This window comes from Poecilia mexicana, unplaced genomic scaffold, assembly GCF_051168715.1.
Source record: "Poecilia mexicana isolate PSO_F unplaced genomic scaffold, ASM5116871v1 scaffold_20, whole genome shotgun sequence".
NCBI classification, from domain to species: Eukaryota; Metazoa; Chordata; class Actinopteri; order Cyprinodontiformes; family Poeciliidae; genus Poecilia; species Poecilia mexicana.
In genome coordinates, this window is record NW_028263389.1 from 18,125,958 (window position 1) to 18,152,538 (window position 26,581).

Sequence of the window (26,581 nt, forward strand, 5' to 3'; positions counted from 1 at the left end):
CAATATTATTAAAAGCAAGACAGAAATATATTAAATTATTGCTCCCATTTTTTCAGCTTTATCCCAGATTTATGTTTTGAAAACACATTTTGACTTTAATTTTACACATGTAAAATAGTACGTTATGTTTTACAGTTACTCAGAACAGAAAAAACACTTTTTTTCCACATATTTTCTATTCACATTTAATTATTTTATGGAAAAACACAGTGGAAAATGCTTTTTTGTTACCAAAATTTAATTTAATAAAGCTTTTAACAGTGATCCATTGCATGCAGTGAACTCTCAACACACAAAACTAACATTTCAAAGTTTGTAAAACACACTTGGGCCAAAACTCTTAGTCATGGCTGTAACAATAAAACCTCCAAACAGACAGAAGGAATGTCTTTCTGCAGTATTTACAGTCAATGCAAATATATACACATTTCTTTACATAAAAGTATCTGTAAAGCTTTATTATTACATTATCCTCTGTTAACACAAATTTTCAACCTTTATGGATTTACTTCAAATGACTATTTTAAAAATAATGTTCAAGAAAAGTACAGTGACTGGATGCAGAAATGAAACCGTATTAATCTTATCAAATGATGAATTGATGAGTTTTCTCTTGAATAAAAAGGGCTGAGCATTTTTCCATTCTATAAAGGGCTACATTTTTCATGATACACTGACTTATTTAAATGAATTTTAACATTTTGTCAGCTGTCTTAAATACTGACTGAAGAAGCAGAAAATTGAGGTTTCTCACATTATTAAACTTATTTAAAATACAACTAAACGGGAACCTCTTAAGTTCCTGTTTTGTTATATTTATTATAATCGGTTTATATTTCAAAACAGAACTGCATAAAGTGCATTTAATCATTAAACCTGTTTTAAGATCCCACAACGGACTCTGTCTGGACCGTTTCTCTTCCCCCTTCTAAAATGGCCGCCATCTTTAATTCTGGATCAACGGCTCCGCTTAAGGATGGTGGCCAACGGCGCCCTCTGTTGGATGGCGGCCAAACTACAACGCTAACTGAATATCTAAGACATTATTAGTGAATCTGTTAGACCTAATTTTAATCTAATTGACAGTTAATGAATTGTTTGCATCCCTAGTATTAATCTCTATTGTAATCATCTGGAGTAAAATTATTTATTTTGTATTTTTTCCATCTGGAGCTACTGATCAGTACGCTTCCTCATGGCTGACATCAGTTCTGACATAAAGTCCCCGCCGCCGCCGCCGCCGCCGCCACCGCCTTGCAGCGTCGGTGTTGTCCTCTTCGGAGGAGCTGGAGGCATCTTCTTCTGCTGTGCTGCAGGTCGCGGAGCAGAAACAGCAGCAGGAGGAGGCGGAGGTGGAGGCGGGGGGGGCGCACCTGATGCTACGAACACCGGATCAGGTGGAGGTGGAGGTAGAAACTCTGGATTTGGAGGCGGAGGGGGAAGAGATTTGTTGATGTTTCCACCAAAATTAGCCGCCGGAGCCGGAGCCGGAGGAGGAGGAGGAGGAAGTGAGCTGTAGCTGGTAGGAGGAGGAGGAGGAGGAAGGAAGTCTGGAGGGTCTTCAGAGAAGTTGTCCATGGGTGGAGGCGGCGGCGGAGGAGGGAGGCCGTCCATGGAGAGCGGAGGTGGGGGGAAGTTGCTGAGTGGAGGCTTGGAGGCCAGCGACGGCGGTGGAGGAGGAAGGATGGGGTCAGGAGGAGGAGGAGGGAGGATCTCGTTCAGAGGGGGAGGAGCAGGGAGATTACCGATGCCCTGAAAAAAAACAGAAAGAATTAATGGAATATTTCCACCAGGAAGACATATTTAAATCTGCAGCATGAAACTTTAAGAAAATATATCCATTTACATATTTATTAAAACTGTCACCATGTTGTGACAATTTGGTATGAGAAAAAATTCAAGCTCCTCTACTGTCTCCCAGTGCTACATAGAAGCAACCAATCAGAGCCAAGAGGCGGGTCTTAGCGCTGACAATCATCCTCTCTAGCAGAGCATGTTGTGAATCTGAAGGCTAGTTAGCATAGCCACCAATAAAATGACAGTTTCCTATAACGCTGAGTTGTTTCTCCGTCATCAGGCTGATTCACAGCGCCAAGAGGAAGGAAGGAAGGAAGGAAAGAAGGAAATAAGGAAGGAGGGAGGGAGGGAGGGAGGGAAGGAAGGAAGGAAGGAAGGAAGGAAGGAAGGAAGGAAGGAAGGAAGGAAGGAAGGAAGGAAGGAAGGAAGGAAGGACAAAAAAATAGGAATAAAGGGCACAAAGGAAGGAAGTACTGAAGGAAGGATGTTAATAAAACTTCCTGACTGTGAGTGTGGTGAAACCCTCAGAGTTTCTTCTTCAGGTGATTAGTTTACCTGGTGCGGCGGTCCAGGCTGCGGTTTGGGGGCGTGGCCGTTAGCTTGCGTTGCTGTTTTGGCTGCAGGAAACAGAAACATGAGTCGACCGGGGGAAATGACATCACAGCTAAATAAAGCCTGCGAGCCGCCGTACCTCTGATGGTTGGTGACGGCGTTGAAGGGCTGGAGCTGGACGGAGTGCTGCGGTTCGTCCACACGGCGGCGCTGACAGCGGCCTTCCTCTCTGCCGTTTTGAAGTTTTCATGCAGCGATGCGCCGTACTGGAAAAGAGACGAATCGCTGCTGTAAAACACCTGAGTTTTATTGAAATAAGTCTTTGAACGTAGCGTAGATCAGTTGGCACCTTAGCGATCCGTATGCCGGTCACCCAGAGGTTCATGGTCCAAGCGTCGTCACAGCAAAGATATTTGATGTACTGAGACTCTTTCTGGATCTGAGGATGCTGCAGAAAAACATTTAAAAGTTTTTACTTAAAGTTGAAGTTTAGAAGTTATGTTGATTGTCATTTTCTAAATAGACAATTATCACTTTTCTCCAACCGTGTAATAGGGTCGTTGTAGATATATAAAAAAAGGATTTCAATTGCTGCAAATTTTGATATTCTCTGAAATGTTCTATAAAAAACTCAGAAACTACCAAGTTTCAAAAGTAAAAAAAAGAGGAAATTTTCTGAGCTTGTTTTTACTAGAAATTTTCTAATAGATCAAACAGGAATTTTTCAGGTTAGTTTTTTCTTTGAAAAGTCAAACATTTTCTAGAAAAAAGTCTGAAATTTTGAGATACGTGTGAGAAATTTTCTAGGAAAAAAACAAGGAAATTTCTGACTTTCAAAGTTCAAAAATGTTTTACTCAGAAATTCTCAAATTTTTTGTAGAATATATCTGAGATTAATCTCAAACTTTCATATTTTTTTCTGGGATTTTTTTACTTTTCAGACTAAAATGTATTAGTTTTTTCTAGAAACATTCTGTTTTTGAGTTATTTTAGCAGAAATTTAATTCCTTTTCAAAACAAAATAAAGGCAGATATTTCCTCTGATGTGAGGCCTTACAATAAATTTGCAAACAAATTTAACTCTTCCTAAAGTGTAAAATCTTAAGTATTTCTTTTTCTTACTTGCCCTGTTTTTTGCTTTCTGTTGCTATTCACTGAGTTACTCATAAGCAGTGTACTTTTTACTGAACTTGGCTAAATAAAGTAAAGATTTTCAAAGAAATACTGAGCAGATTCTGGCGTTCCCAGATGAGATTAGAAAGAAAAGAGTTTCACGTCCCTTTTAACTGTTTTAAAATCATCCAACGGCTCATATTTATTCTGTTAGCTTGTTTCCGTCTACACTCCTCTCTCACCCCTGCTATATTTACTCTCATGCATCTGCTTATTAGTTATAATAATAAGGTCTAAAAAAAAGTACAAGGAAGTGCTAAACAAAACTAACCCTTCTTTACAGCTTTCAGATAAACTGGATTAAAATGTCTACTTTCACTTCCTCAACTTAAAGTATTTATTGCATCTCAGCTTCTCCGTCAGGCAAACAGCTGCCAGACCTCAACGTTGTGTTGCTAGCATCCGCAGAGACGAACTCACCTTCAGAACGAAGCAGAAGTCAGTCGGGGCCTTGTATCTGTTCTTGACGTCTTTGCCGTAGTAAACGTTTACGTTGTCGAACTGGACAAAGCAGATCAGATCGCGGGACGACTGGAAACAAGATAGACATTTTCACTGAACCATCCAAGGGATGCAACACTCTCTGGTGTCACCCCACACGTTTTCTGTCAACTTTGACTATGGGCTTTGACTAGGCCGCTCCAAAGGTTAAGTCTTCCTCTCGTGGAGTCATTCTTGTGTGTGAATGTGTTTTGTTTTGGTGCCAACTGGCCACACAAAGCTTTGGAAGAAGATGTTTCTGTTTTACAGCCGTACACTGCAAAAACACAAAATCTTACCAAGTAGCTTCTAGTGCAAATATCTCAGTCCACTTGAAATCAAACAAATTAATTTAAAAGTAAAATTGCAGCAAGATTTAGAGGCTTGTTTTAAGTAAATACTTCCTTAATATTGATGAAAAAGTTCTAGTTCTATTGGCAGATAAATTATAAAATGTAGTGTTATAAGTTAAATCCTCATGTAGAATGTAATGGATGTCCTGTTGGCCCGTAAAACCAGTAATAAATAGGTTGGTATCGCTTTAAGAAACATCAGAACTACTGAAATATGGTACCATTTGATCAGGCTGATCATCCTCGTCTCTTTACCTTGGTTTTTCCTTTGGGAACGTAATAAATTCCTGAGGCTCGGAGCTGAAAGAGTCGCTGCTTCCACGACTTTTTTCCGTCTTCTTTGAGGTGCAGAACTCCTTCCAGGTCGGGAACGATGATCGACGTTCCACAGAAGTTCTCCTGCACAACCAAAATCTGAGACGGCGAAACAACATCTAGCTACCGACACGCGGGACATTTTATTTACTTACCTGCACCAACAATTCCTTGTCTTTGTCTTTCATGTCTTTGAGAGTTTTCTTATCCTTTTTCCAGAGATAAAAGTTCTGAAAGTCAGGAAGAAAGTTGGTTTAAGAATCAAGCTTCAGACTGTCACCGGTTGTGGAGGTTTAGAAACCTCTAATATGCTAAGTTTATACATATTTCTTGTTTTTTCCTTTTTTAATGCTTAAATGTTTCAGATAGTTAAATAAACTTTAAATATCCAAGATAACCTGAAACAAAATGGTTTCATGTGATGTTTAAGGGAAAACCAATCTGAAAAAGTAATTTCTACATGACAAACCATTGTCAAGTTTGGTGTAAATATTAAAATTTGATCAAAAAACGATAAATTTTATCAGTTACTTGATTTAGCAAGAGGGAAAGCTTTTTTTTAATTCAAACATTAAATTATTCAGGACATCTGATGGTCTGACGATAAAATGTATAAAACATTAAAGTGTGAGAAGATATACCATAGACACGACAGTAGATCAGTATCTTTTACTCTTCTCATGTAGGCTGTGGAAAGTTTAACAAACCTTGGCAAGCTTGCACGCTAAATTAAAGATAAAAAATCGGCTCACAGCTCCACTTCCTGGACTCTAAACGCTTCCATAAATCACCTCTTGACTTTGTGATGTCATTATTAAGCCATTATTTTGTTCAAACATACAGCCCATCCATGAAAGAAAAGGCATTTCACTTTCCCGTCTTTCTGTTTCTAGAGCTCCTTTCAGAGTCTATCTGCTGATGGCTGGAAAATTCCCGGAAGGAAAATCTGTTCGGACGCACTTGTCAGAAAAAATGTAAATGAACAGAGATGTTCTGTCTCTTTCGTCGGAGTGAATGATGGAGCGCCTCGGCGCTGCTCCAGCCGGACTATTTGTCTCTGCCAACAGACTGAATCCATTAAACTCTCTGAGATTGTAAATTGTCCCATTATAACAACAAACATGCCAAGATCTCTTTGGCTGTTGCGTCTGATATACTGCAGCTACGACATTAAAGAAAAGGGTCAGCCTGCGGATGTATCATAATTCAACAAAGAAAAATGCCTTTTTTTCCAGAGAGGGATTTGCACAAATGTCCAGGACCTGTACGATATCATGCTAAGTACAAAGAGCTGAAACCTGGTATTTTCTTTAAAGCAATGACAGGACCAACCTGTGGGTTTTTGAAAACCTCAAATTTATCTTTTCTCTCCTGGAAAAGGACTTTGTTTTCACTGTCCCTCGTCCAGGCAAGGAGCGGCTCCACCAGGTTCTCGTGGTCCTCAAATGTCCGTTCTGTCAAAACAAAAACACACTGAAGAATCAAAACAACAATTCTTAAAATTAGAGTTAAACACAATGATGGCTCTAAAATGTCCCTTTTGAATCATAAAACTTCATAAAAACATAATTTAGTAAGCTCAAGACTCCTCTATTTATATAAACCCATAACAAAATAATGTTAGCATTAGCTTGTTGTTTTATCTGGGTGTCTAGTTGAATGCAGACTGCTAGCTTTGCTTTTTGGTACCAAAAACAATCATTTATGGTACGAAGTGGCCCGAGAACGGAGCCTTGAGGAACACATTTAGTTTTTGTTGCATACCTGTACAATAAGCCACTCAATGCCAATAAAGAACAACCACATTTCTCGATACATAAAATATTCTGTTAAAAAGTTAGCTTACCTCTTTTTGTGTAATTTGACAAATATTTTACATTTTTACACTTAACAGTACTCCAAACATGTTTTACAAATCCTTTTAACCAGCTGCAGCTTAAAATGGCCCAAAATAAGAATAAAATGCTACTTTTTAAATTTTCATGGAGGACATTTAGCGGCTTTAAACTCTAAAAACACATGAACATACTTCCTTTTTCCCCTCTTGCCCACCCACTGACTCAGTCTTTCAAATTTCCATCACAGTTGGCAGTTGAACGCAGTTTTACCACTGTCTTTAATTACAGGTTACCAGCTGGGGAAAAGCTAGGCATTACATAAAATTGCTGCCACGGTTTCAGACTACAGTTTGGCGGCTGCGATCGTTACGTTAGCTGCAGGGGAATGAACTGCTAAGAGCAGAGGTCCCTTTGAACTTCAGTTCACTGGTGCGACTGGCGAGCACATGGCGACGTTTTGGAGTAGCAGATTTGTTTGAAGAGGTGTTGCTGTTAAGCTCAGTGGGTGTTTATTGGGCCTGACTCGACCCAACTTTATCTCGGTAAAGATTAAAGGTCAGCAGAGATGGTGTAACAATCTCAAGGTTTGCAGACGTTTAAAAATCATCTACATGTTTTTTTTTTTTTTTACTTTGAGTTGTAGGTTAGTCAACGATGACAGAAAACACAACTCATGTCCTCGTGCTCATCAGTCACAGCAGCTACAAAGGATGTTTTCTTTGCTTATAAGTCATGGTGGAAATGGGAATCTGTCACACAGCTGTGGATATAAAAGTAGGGCAAAGGTCGTCACCTCGTACTTGCAGCACAAATAAATTGGCAAACAAACTTAAAGGGAAGGAAATGTAGTTGAGTCTTTATAAAAACAAAAATCATATTGGTTTCAGAAAAGTTTTTATCCACATGAACCACTGAGCGTTGTTTTGAACATGCCAAACCCATAGGGGGCAGTGTGGCACTAAGCTAAAATCTACATCAGCCAATCAGATCGCTTCAAAACAACCAAAACTTCCTGTTAGGAATTAAACATGGCACCAGGAAGTTCATTTGTATGAACCGATATATAAATTAAACCCATTTTAATTAGTATATTAGAATGTGAATGTTAATAAAATACAAGACAGTGTTGACTGGGAAATATGTGGATATTTTTGATGCATTATTTTTCGCAGGTTGTAATGCGCGGGACCCTAAATCTTTGTTCTCCCATGTACATAAGCCAACAGTGGAGATTTCTTTAAAAAATGAAACAGTTTTTCTGTGGTGAAAGTCCAAAGCCAATAAAAATGTCTTTGTTTTCCCACAAAAAAAGTTCATAAAAAGGATTTTCTTTAATGGCTGCTACCCATTTTAACATGAACAAACCAAAGTTAACATTCAGCTCCTTCAACAAGAGAAGCTTAATTTTAACTGTGTGGGAGTGTGAACTTTTTAACCACAATCTTCATGCTACAGTTAATATTAGCACATGTCATGAGTCCATCCACTACTGCAAAAATTCAATACTGCATTGTGTTCACCTCACGTCACATTGCATGAGGAGTTTCAGGAACTGCTAAAATAAAGCTGCATGCAGCATTTCCTGATGGACTTAAAGCAACATAGTAGCACATGGCTGGATAATGTGACGTTGGTGAATTTAGCTAACGCAACTGAGATCATGAGGATCCTATTTTAGACAGATGGAGATGACTGACATCTGATTAAAAGGATGTCAAATTGAATCCACTTGGTCACACTAACTAACTTACAAGTAACATTTCAGCAACATAGAGAACATGGGAAGAATTATAAGTGAAATAATCTGCCAATGAAACAAGTATTTTATCATTAAGATTCAGGAATTATTTACTTAAAACAAGCTCCTCTATCTTGCTGTAAAGTTACTCGAAGTTAGTTTTCTATAATATTCTATAAGATGTTTGCTCTAGTCTAGAAACTGGATAAAATACTTGATGGGATTTTGTGTTTTTGCAGTGTACAAAAACTCTAAAATAATGAAAAGAAAAAACTAATTTAGTAATTTCACTGTGCTCGTTGGGAGGATTTGCATCAGAGTTCATCATTCTGGACACCCCACTACTTTTCCCCCATACTCTTTGTATTTAATTTCCTGCTTATCCTCTAACATGAGTTTTGTCTTGTTTCAAGATATTTGCACTGGAAAGTAGGCGAAAATACTTGGTAAGATTTTATGTTTTTGCAATGTATGGCTGTAAAACAGAAAGATTTTCTTCCAAAGGTAGAGGATAAACTCCTTTAAAGCTTTGTGTGGTCCAAAACAAAACACATTCACACACAACAAGGACTCCTTGACAGGAGTGTACTCAGATATTTGCACTAAAAACTAGACAAAAATGGTTGGTAAGAGTTTGTGTTTTTGTAGCATAATCAAGTTAAACTATATTTTACCACTTGTTTTTGCTTGGTGCATACCAGTTCATTGCTTATTTTAAACGCTTTATCACATGAGTTTGGTTTATTTTTGCCACTTCCATTTCTCGTGTCTTTGCACAGACCATGATAGCGTTGTGACATCACCTGATGGTGGCATTTTAGGAACTCACCAAGCTGCAGCTCGTGGTTGGTTTCACACAGACTCCAGTCTACGTTGCAGTCACAGTGAGTCTTCTCAAACAAGTTGTCCAGAACCTCCCTCACGGTTTGCCTCTCATCAACCATCAGAGTCTTGGAGCTGCCATCGTTCATGACCACCTTCACCACCAGCTGTCAAAAACGAAAATGTTTAATTTGCTACAGCTAAGTCAAAGCTAAGCTATAGCCAGGCTTCAAACAAACATCATGTTTTTTACCATCAGTATTGAAATTCTACGGTAAACCAGAGAGGTCAACAAAATGCAAAAGCCACAATGGAAATTATGCTAAAAAGGAAGTTATGCTAAAATGTGAGTTACATTAGCAAGTTTATTGTATTTTACCTTTTAGTATAAATTCAGTTTTACCACAACTTCCATTTGATCATATGCTAAGATGAAATTTATGCTAAAATTAAAGTTATGCTGAAATGGAAGCTATCCCATAACTACAGCTTTAGCATAGCTTCCATTTTAACATTATGTCTCATGTAGCATTAGCTTCCATTGTAGTATGGCTTCTATTTCAGGATAATTTCTGTTTTAGCATTATTTCTGTTATAGCATTAGCTTCTGTGGTAGCATAGCTTTCATTTTAGGATAATTGTCATTTTAGCATAGCTTCCATTTTAGCATGGCTTCTGTTTTAGCATTTCAGTATAACTTCCACTGTGGCATTTTAGCATAACCTCTGTTTTAGCATAGCTTCCATTTTAGCATAACCTCTGTTTTAGCATTAGCTTCCATTGTAGCATAGCTCCCATTTTAGGATAACTTCCACAGTGGCTTTTGTTGTTGACCCTGTTGGGCCACCGTAATTTTTGCTACAATGTACTGTTGCCAGTGGTAGACAGGTGATTAATACCACTACTGATTGTTTTTGGTTTTACATCACTCCAAGTCAGCCACACTGGCACCAGACACGCTGACTAGTCAAAGAAATAATCGGCATTTCTGTGGATTGGTGCTTTTTTTTTTTACCATGAAATAAATGTAATTTCCTACCTGCTTGCTGCAAGGTATTCTAAATACGAGGTATGACTAAATACGATAGAAGCATGTTTAATATCTGCTAATATACATTTACATGTTCATTTTGTAGACTAAAGGTCTCAGCTATAATGTGGACAGCAGCAGACTCCCTAAGTAAGACTAAATCCAACCTTTAAGTACATGCAGCTTGTTGACCAGTTTAATAACATGTTATGTACCCAAATGATTGTTTCTGCTTCATAATGTTAGCTTTAATAAAACTTGGGAGCATCAGCACTTCAGTAATTCCAGTCAAATGTCTGCATGTAATTTTAGGTCCTCAGACAGAGCGCTGACTGGGATTTATTTTTATCTAGGCCAGAGAATTGACACTTCCTGCCATATGGAAAGAAGTCCATTTCTGGAAGACTGAGGACTGTTGTCATACACATATTGGCTTTTGTAGAATAATATCCTATATCACAAACATTCTCAGACACGAGGGTTTGTATCTAAAACTGAAAAAAGACCAGACCACAGAAAGATCTGCGAGAAACTACTGAAAAATTGTGTCTGGATTTCTATTGTTCATGCAAAACTAGCAATGCTAGGCTTCCTTAGTTTGAGACCCAACCGTGTCCAAGTTTCAACCAGTGGGCTCAAAAGATTGGATAAAATGACTGTTAGTAGTCTTTGTCAGTTTACTAACAAAGTCTGCAATAAACCAGACACAGTTGGAACATCAAGGAATGGGAAGGTGCCAACAAACTTTCCAGCTGTGTTGGTGACCAAACCAAATGTCTTTGCAGAAGAGGCAAAGATTAAACCATTTTCCCACAACGATAAGAGGAATATTTGAATAAATCTCCTTTCAAACATGTGAATATTGTACAGTTTGAACCTTGAAGTTTGGTGGTAGCAGCATTGGTTTGCTGAGGGATAAATCTGAATTTCTGACCACAGAAACATCTGCTGAAGCCACTGGAAATACATCAAAACTGAGGCTTATATGTGCCTATAAAAGTGGACATGCTGAATTTATTGAGCTTCCATGTGGAAGTAGATGAAAAGTAGCCAAAAGTCAATAGATAACGTTTAAATTATCTCAAGACAGCATTGAAACTATAGCAAGTGGATAACTTTGTCAGGTCAAATACTTTACTTTTGTCCGATGCACAGCTTTACATCCAAGACTCTGCTTTGGTGCTTTTGTGCCACTTTGAAGATGATTAAGTGTCCATGTACAGAATGATCCAGAGCAGGATGCTGGCTACCCATCTATTAATGTGATTGATGGCTCCTCTGTCAGGCCAGAAGGAGAGGAAACTACTACATGCTGTGTTGGAACAGAAGGCATTTTCCGTCCTCCATAACTCTCTGCGTCTTTAATGCAGCTCAGTCAGATCAGAGCAGAATATGTGGAGTTGAAGTTTACATGTCTTACCTTTTTCACTTTGGCTTCCTTTAGCTTCTCCAGAGCAAGCTTGATTTTATCGGCCTTCATCTGAGCTTCAATTTCTTCCTAAACAGGAAAAACAACAAATAGAGGAACTGAGTTAGTAGATGTTTTTTCTGATTTAAACAACACTTGATAAATAGTTGAGGGAAGATACTCTCCCTTTGTTAGCTCTTCCCTTTTTTGACCTACAAACACCATAATACAAATCAGGTTTATTGGCTCGTGTTCTGGTACGGGGTGGTGTGGTTTACGATGTAGCCACATCTTAGATTCATTGTTGAGCTTCATTAGAGTAAGATCAGACAGACTGCTGCTCAAAGTAGGTGAGAGTGTTTAGAGTAAGCAAAGGTGCCACAGAGTATGAGAAATGTATGCCACAAGATACTGAAGACTACAAATTAAAATTATGCTGCAGAGCTGAAAATCAGCATAATTAGTAGGGCCCAAATGTCATGTTTAACTCATTTTGTGACCGCATTATTAATTTAGTAGTTTGCAAAAAATTGCATCTCCAAATATGTTTTCTAGCTGCCTATGGAACTTTGGTAAAAGTCTCCAATTAAAAACCGTGTACTGTGTAAAACTTTGCAATCATAACTTGTTTATTTACATTTTCCTCCCAACCAGATGGATTTTTCTGCTGCAGGTTGAAGCAGTTTCATGAAACACTTCTTCACACTTTTCTTTTAAAGTTTTTTTTAGACTTTTCTTGCTTTTTCAGCCATTTTTTATCCAGAAATTCATCCCTCATATCTGTTAATTTGCCATGTAATTACATGGTTAATTTTGGTTCTGACATCTTTTCTTTTTATCTTTCTGTTAACATTCTCATTATTTCTCGTGCTATCTTTGTCTGGTATCATAATTAGCTGGAAAATGACTGAAAAAGTCCCAAAGAAACAAGGTGGAAAACTTCAGAAAGCTTTTAATCAAGAAAACAATACTGATGAGGAAAATATTAAAGCTGCAGTATGCAAATTCTGTTTAATAAAAAAGTTTGTTTATTTTGTTAAAACTGTCACCATATTGTGACAATGTAATACAGCACAGGCAATCTGTGAAAAAATAAATCTCCCCCTCCTCTTCCCTGAGCTACTATTTCCGTCTTAAGAAATGCATTAGGAGCCACGAGGAGGGTCTGAGCGCTGTCAATAATCCTTGTGAATGCGTTGCTAAACAGGCCAATGGCAGAGAAGCACTTACCGTTACAGAAAAACCGTTTGTCATCATGAGAAATGCTAACTAGCAATATGTAAAGAAAATATTTTTTACAAAAGTTGCATACTGCAGCTTTAAGGTTTGGCTTTCCTATCAGAAAGGTAAGCATGTTTAGATATTCCAGAATCCAGTTAGGGTTTTTGCTTCCAGTATTGCCAGTTTCCAATACCAGGAGTATTCTTCACATTGATAGTAACGCCAACACTGTACCTTTTAAGGTTATAAAGCTAACCTGTACACATCTCGCCTACCAATGACGCACACTTTTGCCACAGCTGGTGTTTTGACCACAGTAAGATGAGGTCAGGAGCTCTGTTAAAGCAATAAGCTCCGGTCTACATTACCTACCCAGACCATCCAAAGACTGACACTATTTTACCTCCTCTAAACCCCCTGATCCTGTTACAGTTTTCACATGGTTGTATGTGTTTGATCTGTTCCAGACAGGCCCTCGACTGTTTCTCCTCACGCGTCTCTCTGACTCCAACAGATGGATCTAGTTATCTGTGACCTCACTGTCCGACTGCTAAAAGACCTGAACCACTCTTTTTGAGTTTCACAGAGACAGAAAGAAAAAAAATAAAGAAGTCATCTGAAATTTACACAAAGGGAACAGCCTTGTCAGAGGTGGGATGATTAAACTACAAAGCACAGAACTAAGTATAATTATTATTGTGGTTAAATAAATCCAGGCAGTAAATGAGGTTTACCAATTTGTGAGAGAGGCCAGAAATGTCAAAAGCCAAGAAGTAATGTGGTGAAGTACACATTTTAAAATATAGGAGTATATTTTAGAAAATCCGTGTTACAAATTCCTTTGTTTGTTTAGGTCAACGCTGAACTTAGTCTTTTACATCAGGCACCTTGTTGGGCAGCTAAGGGGCCTTCAGGAATATATATATTGAGCCGTTAGCGGCAGTTATTCTTCAGTTACATTAACGGCTATCTACCTTTGCGCTCCGGTAACGGTTGGTCATTATCCTTTCAATATGAAGCGCCGCATTTCAGCGCTAATTTTAGCTAACCCTGTTTAATTCTGGCTTTTAAATGACTGAAGTTGTATGTTGAAATTAAATAACTGAAACACAACCATTCAAAACCTCAAATTAACATGATGAGTTTATGTAACCTTCTCACCATTACACCGGTGATTAACTAGTTTATAGTAACTAGTTACATTTACTCAATTACATTTAGTTGAGTAACTTTTTTAGAAAAAATGTACTTTCAGGAATATTTTACTATTCTGTACTTTATTTTTTTACTTTTGCTTGAGTAATCTTATTATGAAGTATTTTACTCTTGAGTAAATTTCTGGATTTTCTACCCACTGATGAAAAACAAAGATGTTTTAACCAAAAATTCAACAAACAGACACACACCTGCAGTTTTTTATTTAAGTTTTATATTGAAAGAAACTGATCTGGAAACATTTTTCTTTTGCCTGATTTTGTTGTTTTTTTGTTTTTTGTTTTATATGAATTATTGTGATTTTTGTCCTTAAAATACAAAAATTTCCACTTTATATTTATAACTTTGTATTTTTAGCCCATCTGATGATGTGGCTAGGGTTAGGGTTAACCTAACCCTAGCCACATCTGGTGATGAGTGAACTGAAAAAATATTTTTTCCACATTGGTGTTTAGCCTTGTATTGTCCATCTAAAGCAGGGGTGGCCAAGTCCAGTCCTCGAGAGCCGCCATCCTGCAAGTTTCAGATGCATCCCTGCTTCAACACACCTGAATCAAATGACTGGCTCGTTATCAGGCCTCTGTAGAGCTGATCCCGGTCTGTTGGAGTAAGGATACTTCTAAAACTTGCAGGATGGTGGCTCTCGAGGACTGGACTTGGCCACCCCTGATCTAAAGAGTAAACTCCTCCAAATGTTTGTTACCTTCATTCAAACTCTCACTTCTTTTAAAATCTGAACCTTCGGAGGAGAAAAGGTGGTTGGGATTGATGTCTAGATGACAGTGACCTTTTCTAGAGGAGAGGAGCCGTACCATTGTGGGTTTTGATGACTGCGGAGGCGGCAGGGGCGAGGAGGTGGAGGAAGATGGGGTGGTGACACTGCTGCTTCTGTTATTTCCTGGAGACGGTGGTGATGTAATGGAGGAGGCAGGCTGGACGCCCAGGCCTTTGGGCGGAGGCGGCAGGTCTGATGAAGATGACGGTGGCGCGTTCAGCCCTTGGATTTCTGCTTCCAGTTTCTTTTCTGTCTCACTGAGGTCGGCCACCAGGTCGGCCATCAGGGCGTCCAAGTCATTGTCCTCCAGGTCATGTAGTGACGCTGGTGGAGCAGAATCAAATCATCAAGATGTAATTCAAATGTTTTATGGTCCTTTCATGTCCACTTAAACTGAAACTGGCTCTTATTAGATTTCAGGAACATTGTAAATGGGAAGTTTGCTTCAGTTTTAACACTTTTTATCTTCCTTCTTCACAGAAAAAAATCCCACAGAAGTTTGCTGATGCACAATGTCTTCATGCATTATTTTACTTTCACATGCTCTATTTAGTTTTACTTCCACTCCTGAACCTCAAAGCCTAAAAAAATCTAATTCTGATTCAGGACTGATGAAATACCAAGTATTGGTAATCATCACTGTCACTTATTAAACATTGGTATTCAAAAATTTGCCTCCAACCTAAAAACTGATGATAATTTGGAAGATTAAATCTTTTCTATTTTTATTTAGCATCACCATCAACTGTTTACTGTAAAGGCCTCATATTGTAGCCGTCATCCAGCGAAAATACTTATGTAAATTTAAATCAGTTTAGCCTTTTTAGCAGCAAATATCAACTTCAAGAAAAATTTAAGGCCTTTAAAAGTCATCTGCAAACTTATTTTATGCGCTTAGTTTTAGCAGAGCTTACATACTGCATAAAGCAACATGAATTTGTTTCCCATTTTCTGACACTAAATTAGTCGAAATATGAGATATTTCTTAAAATGACCTATTTCAATTTCATCCCATTATTCTGTGGATCTTTGTAAACACAAATATAACAATTAAGGCTTTTATGAAGTTGATAATGGTTGAACACATGCTTAGGCTTGTCACAATAATCAATAAATCAATTAATCACATGACAAATTAAAACAAACTCATGGCATGATTTATCGTTTATCTCTTTTTTTCTCTTTTACCAAAATCTGGATGATAAAAGTCTTCAGTCTCAACTAGACCTTTTTTTGAAGGACAGTTTTGTTTACAAAGACTTCAAAGTTCATTTTATTTGTCATTTTGTTTATTTATTTTGGATATTTAAAATGTCTTTCAGTTAGAGTGTTAAATGTTCATTAGAATTTAAAGCTTACTGATCTCTCAGAATGTGTATCTATATTTTATATCCTGAATTTTTGCACTCTTGGATTTTGATAAAACATTAAAACATTAGTTAAAAGGTCAGTTTAGTCCTACTTAGCTTACTTAAAGCAACAAAAGGCTAACAAGTTGTTACAAAAACTAAGGCTGACTTTTTGCATCTAATTAAAAAAATATTCTGTAAGAAATAAACGAGCAACATGAGCGCTGTGAATATCAAGGGAGTGACCTTTCTTTGAAATTCTCAGCTCTGCTTTCACAGCCTCTTGTGGACACAAAGTGATTAAACCTTGATCTCTGAAATGTTAAACAGATAAAACAGAACTAAATTATTTCTTTTTTTCTTCTAATTTTCCGTTTTACTGGTGAAACCAATGACTGTGTCCTATCTTTACGTAACTTTATAAGTTATTGTGCAAGTTTCCTATCAGTGAACTTGGTATCAGAGAGAGTTTGATAAAAATAAAAAAAGGAAAGTCACCGTTCAGGCCAGTGAAGCCGACAGAGAAGTTGATTTCCTGCCTAGTGCTGGGGAGCGGTTCAGGAGGTTCGGTTTCCTGTCCGAGACTCTGCAAACAAGAACAAAATAAGACTATTCATGAGAATATCACTATTTCTGTACAGGGAACAACAATTTTGTCAAATGTTTATGCTGATACAGTCACAAATTAATATTATGCACTGCAAAAACACTAAATCTTACCAAGTATTTTTGGTCCAGTTTGTAAAGCAAATATCTCAGTTCACTTGAAATGAGACAAAACTAACTTACAAATAACTTTTCAGCAAAATATATGAGCTTGTTTTAAGTCAATATCTCTTTAATATTGATGTTTAACTTATAACAAGACATTTTTCTCATGTTACAAGTTAAATAATCTGATAATGGATACTTCTTTAATATAAATATTAAAGAAATATTGACTTAAAACAAGCCTCTATGTCTTGCTGAAAAGTTACTTGTATGTTAGTTTTGTCTCATTTCAAGTGCAATAAGATATTTGGAGTAGAAACTAAAACAATACCTGGTAAGATTTTGTGTTTTTGCACAAAATTAGTGACTGTAATGGATCACGAAGATATAAAATTATGACATCAACATACATCTGCTAAAATATATAATACTACTGTATGAGGTAGAGGAATGAAAAATATTAAAAATAAAGTGGATCAAGAATACAGCCTGGAGGAACCCCGTATGTTATTGTTTGCACACATTTGACTCTCAAGGTCTTGCAACACACAGATTAAAAACATATGTGCCAAATGAATGAATCTTTCCTAATAAATAATAATTAAGTACAATTAAATTTGCGTTAAAAATCTTTAGCATAATTTTTTTACAGTAAGAAAGAAATCTAATAATTAAGTGATGATTTTGAAATCAATCGAATGAGTGGAAGACTAACTTGTACTCCACATTTGGAAAAGAAAGTTTATCCTTGATTTGATAGTAAACACATTCAATCAGAAACCTTCTCACTCTTTTCTTTTTCTACTTTATTTTCTTATGTCTTAGGACGGAAATGACATAAAAAATTGGCACATAAATCCAAGTGGAGATGAAACAGGAAGAAGTATTGGTGAAAGTTTTTCACCTGAGTGAGGAGGTCCATCTCCCCCAGCAGGTCGCTGAACATGGCGTCAATATCATCCATCTGAAACAAACAGCAACAAAAATTAAGCTCTAAGAGTATAGATTTGATTTGCTTTTACATAAACTGACATAGAAAACCAGCAATATGTAATTTAGTGCAACATAATGCAATCAAGAACCAGAAAACACATAAAAGGTAAAACAATTAAAACTGAAACTCAGTTCTCTTTCGAATCAGATGATCTAATCACACGAAATAGAAGCAGAGTCCCTGATGGTTTAAAGAGATAGACATGCAATTCAAAATAACTATAAAGCATGAAAAGGAAGCAACATTATGAAGAAAGATAAAAAATATTTAATTTTTGCTCATGCTGGCACTGTAGCACAGCTAGCCGCTACTGGAAATGAGAGAAGTTACCATTTAAAATGACCACACCAATGCTTCAGAAGTAACATAAAGGTTTGTGAAGAAGTTTGAAAACACAACTAAAATCTAGTCTTTGCATGTTGTTTTTGTTTACACACAAGCTAGCATCAGCACTGCAGCACAGCTAGCTGTACACAGAAGTTAGAATAGTAGCTTTAATGTCACCATTCCATTATTTCAATGGTAATTTCTCATCGTTGGATTTTTTCTCATATGTAAGAGGAAAAAAAAGATTAAAATAACACAGATGAGACTGAGTGGCGCCAGCTTACTCCTGCTTATGGCGAATCCACCATTCATCCCACGACTCTACGCTTCCCACTGCATATCTGTTTGTTTTCAAATTTTTACATATTTAGCTGAAATGAGGAGATAGATATTTATAAAAACGCTCAACTTTGTTAAAGAGATTTAAAATTGTCTGCCATCAGCATGAGATAAGGAAATCATACAGATATTGGAAATAAAGTGGGTCAAGAACAGAGCCTTGAGGAACCCCACATGTGATTGTTATAACTCACAAACTCAATGCGCTTTACTTATTTGCAACACTTTCCAGTTTCCCAAAGTAAAAACATTTATACAAAATGAAACAATCTTCCCTGAAAAATTACAATTAATTTAGATTTAACTTTGGTTTAGATCTGATTTGTAACTGGATTATTTTATTTTTTATAGTTTATAGAGAATTCTTTTGTCAATGATTGTATTCCTGACCAATGTTTAATTTAGTTGACTTCGTCTTCTTAAAACAAGAGCAAACTGTAGAAGATAAACTTAAATCATTGACTCATAACATATGAAAAGAGACTTTGATAAAACAGAAACTAAAATGTAGGAAGCAGTGAAAAATTAAAATATCCAGAAGCCAAACTAATTTACACTTCTTCCTGTTTTACTCTGCGGCTGCCATTAGCCCTGATGCTAAGCTAGCAGTGACTAGAGGCTTGAAACAGCAGCATTAAAATTACAATGAGTTTCAAAACTTTGGTAAACTATTATTGATTATGTATCTGGGTTTGTCCAATACTTGGGATTTACGGTCCTCTGTGGCAATGACAATGGGAGTTAAAAACTTTTGAAAAGTTGTTTAGGCTATTTACTTTGGAGTCAAAATTGGTCCTGAAAAATGGGAAATTTGGTCTATTTCTGATCTCCTGATATAGTTAAAGTCAGATTCACATATTAGAGCTTTTAGCAATTAGCAATCCTGGATGAGGATTTGGTGAATTTACTGCATAGAAAAATCTATTTCTGAGTTCAATATTTGCAAAAACGTTTGTGGAAAATCAGTTTTGTTCTTGTTTTGCGATGAAATACAAACATCCACAATCTTATGCTAGAAATCAACTACAAAATATAACAACTACTACTTTCTTTGCAGATGATTAAATGCAATAGTGACAGATAAATCTAAAATGGGATCTTGGAGACCAAAAGTTTAGATTTAATGCTAGTGCAACTCAAACACTTTCCTTTAAAATGTGTGCAGAAATATGTTCCCTGAGGCTGCACAGACTTCAACTTCAACCCGCATTAATTGGAGAAAGACTGCATGCATAACTTCAGGCATGCGATATTTGTCGAAACTTGCCACGTCTTGTTGTACATGTTGAACTGGTAAGTCCTATTTTGCATTTCTGTAAAACTTAACGCGGTGCAGAGTTTTGGTACGCGTGGAGGCAACATTTGATTTGCACCACTCTTCACACAAACACCCTGAAGTTCAAATACCGGTCTATGTTAAGACATTCAGTCCGGTTTCATTTACGTAACACGAAGCGAGAGATTATGAAATGCATGGTTTTAATTTTAGTTGGGGCAGAGTTTAACACACAAGCTGCTAAAAAATAAAATAAGGTTATAAACCTTTTCAGATCATAAACAATCCCTCAAACATTTTGAGCTCTAGAAAAACTAAACTACATTATCTAAATTAATTATTTAAAGTTAAAGCCAAATAGCCCAAGAAATAGCTAAAGTGCGTGTTTAAAAAAAAACATCTCCATTTGACTGTCTGTAATCATGTTGAATCAGCTGCCAACATCTTGTATTTTTGCTGCCTCGTTCCTCAAAGTGAATATTATGTTAATCCTGAATTTGGAGTCAAGTCGGAGTCCTGGATTTGTTTTTCTTACGTTGGAAAATTAGCTGTAAATTGTGGATGTTTCCTTTGTTTTCAGTGTGGCGCTAATGGCAGACTTCCAGTATAGTTCACCTCTCATTTTTGTCCATTTAGAGGCATATTGATGATGAATTGATGTGTTTTCCACTTCCTGATGTAATAAAAGCAAATTAAATCCCTTCAGAGAAAAAAATGTTTAAGATATTTTGTTTATTTCCTGTTCTTCCTTTGATTGGATGGGTTTGTTTTCAGTTGCTATTCCATTCAAGCCCAGGACTGTTAATACATTTATCTTTATTTTAATTAATTAAAATATTCATATAATATATGATACAAGTCTTGCCATGGTTTCTTAAAACCAAAGAAGCTGTTGCAATAGTAAACTTTAGGGAGCATTCCCTAAATGATCACTGTACAGATTTAAGCAAAAATCTTGCCCACATTCACATATATAAAAGATTACAACTTTTTTATCTTTTGATAATCAGGGAATGATCCTTAAAGGGGACCTATTATGCAAAATTCACAATTTGCACATTTTTGTACTTTAATTTGGGTTTCTACTTTTTTTTTTTTTTTTTTACCAATTGCTTAAAAAAACAAACACCCATCTGGTTTTTGGCAATAAATCAATTATTTTTGGTGTCTGGAAAACGAGTCATTACAGAATGTAATGTCACAAATCAGCAGGCATTGGCTGTTACCTAGCAACCTCAGCAAAGCACAGCCAGTTACCTAGCAACCACAGCTGAATTAAAGCATGTTTGGTCAGTTGGTTTTACCGCTGTATGCGCTGTACAATGGCTGCTGGAAGAGACAAGGGTTTTGTTGTTGACTTATCATTCAGAAACTACTTGCTGCATTCTTGTTTGTTGTACAGGGGGCTCTACTTCTGTTTTTCAAAGATGAACGATTGCATAACTGTGCATCTGTTTGCAGCCACTCTTGTGTGTGAGAGTAAGTGTTGAGTTGGGGGCGGGGCCAGAAGCAGCTCCAATTTAAAGTGACAAGGGGCTAAAACAGCTCATTCTGGAAGGAGCTCACAACAATTCTCACTGTTTAAGAGAGATTTTGTGCAAAAATGCATGTTTTGTATAGGCCATCACCTATCCTGACCTGTTCGTAGAAACATAATAGGCCACCTTAAAAGGTGGTTGCAGCATCCATATTGTTTCCTAAAGCATTCCTGTTTGGTCCTATAACAATCTTGACTGGGACCAAAATACAATGGCAGAAAATGAAAGATGAATTTTTAATTTTTCTTGTTGAAACGCCAGTTTTGGAAAAGTGAAAACCAGCAGCTACCAACTGAGACACCTTCTCGGTTTAATCTTCACTCACTTTTCATTCCATACTGATGAAATCAAACATTGAACCACAAAATGCAAGTAATGTGCAAATTGTAGCACCTTGAGAGTTTGAGTCTTCACCATCTAACCATGTTTGAGGAGGGCACGCAGACTGAAGAGGAAGTGGTAGAAGGGTTAACTTCCTGTCATTCTGCAAACTGAAATCGTCTCGGAAATGGTGTCAGCAGCCACCTGCAAACTCAATCTCTACTGCCTTTCTCACTTTCGGCACGCCTCTAGGGGAGGAGATGTTTGCAGTTGAAGAGAAGTACTAAACCATTACAAATTTCTAATTTTCTTTTATATTCTTCTCCTGGCATCACATTTTATTTTCCATAATGAAACCAGCTCAATTTTCCAACCCAGCTCACATGAGGAAAGGTTTACTCTGTCAGTCACTCAGCTCCGAAATGTTAATTTCTGAGGCCCGATGCCTTAACCAGACGACTTCCAGCCTGCGGAGAAGTGAAAAGAAGAGCGATTGCATTTGGACGGGTTGTGAAAACATCTGCTGATGAAGGGAAAAGCGGACCTGATCCTTGAGACACTTCCTCCTTAGATAAGGGCGAACTTGAGTCACATATTCACCAGCAGAAGTGTCAAAAAGCAAACTAATGGAAACACTGCAAAAACCCAAAACCACGTATTTTTGTTTAGTTTCTAGTGCAAATAAGACAAAACTAACATACAGCAAGAGTTTATTTTGAGTAAATAATTCCTTATTATTGATGAAAAACATCTGGTTTCATTTGCAGATTATTTACCTTGTAACATGGTAAAATATATTGTTATAAATAATGTGCCAATGAAACTAGTAGTTTTTTCATCAATATTAAGGAATTATTCACTTAAAATGAAATGAAATGAAATGAAATGAAATGAAATGAAATGAAATTTTATTTGAACATGATACAAATATAAAAATAAAATAGTGCACAGTAACAAGAAGTGCATAAGAAAGAAGAGAAAATACAGATTTTTTTGTTTCAGTTAACATATCATGCTCAAAATGGGGTAGGAAAAAGTGAGAACTTATAAACTCCTACCCCCTAAACACTTGAAACTTTAGAGTCCTACTGTCATTAAAAAAATCAAAGTCAAAGTGGCAGTCAGAAGTAACAGTTACTAATATTTACCTATACATTTTCCCATTTTATGCTGGTTTGTCTTTCTAAACCCTTACACCAAATTATCTGCAATACACACCTTATTGCTTTCTGTCACCCATATGTGTATCTATTGAAAATTACCTCTTTGTACTTTCTTTTGAATTGTGTTAAACTATTGCTTTGTTTTAAATCTTCATGTAACTTGTTCCATAACTTTACACCTGTAATTGAAATACAGAAGCTTTTTCTTGTTGTTCTAAAATTGCGGATCTTGAAGTTTGAGTGACCCCTTAAGTTATACCCCACTTCTCTTTCAGAAAACGTGCTCTGTATGTGCTCAGATAACAACTTTTTAGATACTTTGAACATAAATTGAGCCATTTTAAATTCTACAAGCTCGTCAAATTTGAGAATTCTGGATTTTATGAAGAGTGGGTTTGTGTGCTCATAATAACCGACATTATGGATGATTCTAATGGCTCGTTTCTGTAGGACGGTTACAAGCTCATATCTAGCTGAAAAGTTACTTTCAGTTAGTTTCGTCTTACTTCAACTGTACTGAGATATTTGAACTTAAACTAGACTAAAATTATTTGGTAAAATTTTGTATTTTTGCAGTGCTGACTCTATCTCAAAGTTCTTCAGGATTTCTTGGTGTTTCCTAGTTTTCTATTACTGAGAAAACGACAAACTCTGGTCCACCCAAAAACCTCGGTCTCGGTTCGGTTGAAGTGTGTTCTGATCCGGTTTGAATGCTTATGTGAACACCAAGCGGACTGGAGACCGCTCCAAAAGCAGGAAGTGGACTAAAGCGCAGGGCATTCTGGGTAAATACAACCAAAACAAGCGCATGATGCTAACACTAGCTGTAGAAATGACTTGAGGTCAAATAACCATTATAATCTGACGCCATTTAATTTTTGTTTACATTTCTAGAAGAAGGAAGTTGCTCTCAGTGTCTTCTTCAGATGTTTTGTAGTTTCCTTTAGTGGTTATTAGTACAGCGCCCCCACAGGCGAGGAGGGGAACAGGTTTTTTAAAAGGTTTGGTTCGTTTGAAACAGTGAAATGTAACAAATGCTGTAATTTTGGTCCCAAATCAAACAGAGTCTACTGGACTATCAGGCGTGAAAACACACCAAGTTGGTGACCACGTCCTGTATTGTTGAAACAGCCATTGAAGAAAACATGACTTCTGTATACAACTCAGGAAATGTTGCTTCATTTCTCTGTAGGTCAAAATATTATTACACAATTGTTGTAACTAAGGATTTCTGCTGGATGTAAAAAGAAATACTTTTAAATGCAATAATTGTAGTGTCTTCATTTTTCTGTGAGGAATGCACTGGCAGTTCAAGCTTAAACTTAAAGTTTCATCTGTGTCTTGGTTCATGGTTCCTCTTAAGTTTTCATTGAAGAAAAGTCTCAGAAAATATCTAAAATAATAACTGCTTAGAATCTCCTTGTTATATAATAGAGGCCTAGACAATGGGCCTTAAATAATTAAGCTAACTTAATAATTAAGCTATTAAGTTAGCTTAATTATTTTAACTTTTGTTAATGATTCTACATTCACATCCTAACCGTCCTAACAACGTCTTAATAATTATTAAATTCAACTTGAAGAAGCTTTGGTAAACTCCTAATCATGTCATGTTTAAAACTTAAAGCATTTCTGACCTTTTTAGCTGATTAATGCAACATTTTCTACACTTTAATTGTTTCCCTCCTCACCAATTGACTTTATACTCAAAATGTGACATTTTTCCAAATAACAAAACTCACATTTTAAAGAGTAAAATTTGAAGCACAGAGGAAATATAAAGTACAGTTACTTTAGTCAAATTTGACTTAAATACATCTAAAGTTACTGATCTAAAATGTTACTGAAATGGAGGTAAACATAATTAAAATGTTGCTTTAAGTAAAAGTTACCTCGTTACTCTGAATATCTGTGAGGTGTTATGTGTATTTTTAATTAGACTTAAATTTCCAAAATTTTATTTTTTTTGTTAGTTTTATTGATATTTGTTAGCAGATATGATTTCAAATGCAACACTTTACTCAAAACAAACCCAAATAAAAGTTCAGGTACCTTAAACAGCTTAAAAAAGGAAAAATTACAGACAAATTGTACTTAATTACAGCAATGTGAGTAAATTAAATTAAAGCTCTTGTGTTGTTACTTGTGTTGTTACTTGAACCAGTAACGCTGAGCTAGTAACATGCATAAACAGCTGCTCCAGTCCACTGCTCCAGTCTATATATTTAGTAGTATATAGACTACTAAATATAAATTATTTGCACAGTATAAATGTATATTGCAGTTTCTTTCAAAAAACAGTGATTAATATGGTTAACAAAGTTGGACTGGGTTATTTTAAACTCGAGTTTACTTGTACAGCATCGGTTTTTACTTGTACAGCATCGGTTTTTACTTGTACAGCATCGGTTTTTACTTGTATAGCATCGGTTAAGTGGCTGTTTTGACCACGTAAGTTTCTCAGTTTAACTGAAAACGGCAGGCTGCCCTCTGAGGTGAGATGGAGAGAACAATGACAGTTTTCACTTCCTCTTCAACACGCAATGAAGCTCTTCATATTCCTGGCCTCATGATCAGATTTTAACGTACAATTAAAATGCAGAACTGAATACTTATTCTCTGCAGAACCATCCAACAAAACGTCAAACATGTTTGCACCTTTTAACCCACGAAAGCGTTGAAATTCAAAAACAGACGCAGAAATAACGGCCGCTTTTACTTGGATGTGGCATTTATATTTAGGAGACGCATCCACAGAGATTTAACGTAGAGAAATTAGAGTGAACGGCGTCGCCTGAGGGGATGAAAAGCCGTGACTCATAACCGACATGAAACAAAACATAATTTCTTATCTTCATTTCGTCGGCGTGTTTTTTTACAACACAAAATCCCGACTGAGTCACAGACGGAGTAACGCAATGACTAAAACGGTCCCTGACGACACGAACAAGACGCCGCCTCAACCAAAAAGACCTTCACTTCGTCTTTCCAAAGTAGCTTCACATCCACATTTTAAAAGTTTCTCTTATATTAGCAGCAAACTGAAATTGTCAGGCGCTTAAAAAACAACCCGATGGTTTCATGTAGTTGTTGTGTAAGAGCAGCAAGTTTCAGGCTACACCCAGGTAGAAATAAACCATATGAACTTACATCCCTTTTTATCACTTCAGCTTATGATGAATGGCTGCTTTACGCAAACAAAACCACCATATTTACCTTTATTATATTAAACGAACTCAATATTTTATCATTTTCCTGGAGAAAAAGTGGAAACTGTAATATTTTACGTTTAAAAGCTGTTTTTTCTATTAAACATCCTTGTTTAGTAAAAGAAAAGGAGAAAATGATTCACATAAAGTGACTAACAGTCAGAATATTCCTGGTTTAAGTAAAGAGAAGAGCAGCTGCAGGTGTTTACCGTTACCTGTAGGTACGACACTCAAATAATCAGAGATGTAACTCACCTTTTCAGTTGTAATAATCCTCAATTCACCAGTTTGTTTCAAAATAAAAGCCACCTGGACATCAGAGCCACCCTGAAATCTCGCTCAGCTAAGAAAGCAGCCTGAGATGACGGCCACATGCAGGCAGGTCTGGGTGTGCTGATGAGGCTTGCATCGGGACTCTGACTGTTTCTTCCTGCTTAATGCGGAAGTTCAGGTCCAGACCTGCCACTGCATTCCTGCTGAGAGATAAAAACTTTCACAATCCTGGACCGACCCGCCTCCCCCCCAGTCGCTCCTTATCGTCTCAACAAAACCGCCTCAGAAGCTCAGTTTGCTTCGGCGGAGGGAGGAGATGCAGAGAAGTGCTGGAGTAGATGATGGAAGCCTGTGAGAGAAGAAA

General features: G+C 36.8%; 1 protein-coding gene across 1 annotated transcript; it reads right to left on the reverse strand.

Annotated features, from left to right (window-relative positions):
* Positions 1-220: 220 nt before the first annotated feature.
* apbb1ip (amyloid beta precursor protein binding family B member 1 interacting protein) lies at positions 221-26,581 on the reverse strand. Its single transcript, XM_014997359.2, has 14 exons — positions 26,200-26,581; positions 17,682-17,741; positions 16,565-16,652; positions 14,755-15,041; positions 11,519-11,596; positions 9,076-9,235; positions 6,003-6,124; positions 4,826-4,900; positions 4,611-4,754; positions 3,943-4,053; positions 2,699-2,797; positions 2,489-2,615; positions 2,353-2,414; positions 221-1,752 (listed from the first exon to the last, which is right to left on the reverse strand). The coding sequence occupies exons 2-14, from the start codon at positions 17,739-17,741 to the stop codon at positions 1,174-1,176; spliced, it is 1,992 nt and encodes a 663-aa protein (XP_014852845.2). The 5' UTR covers positions 26,200-26,581; the 3' UTR covers positions 221-1,173.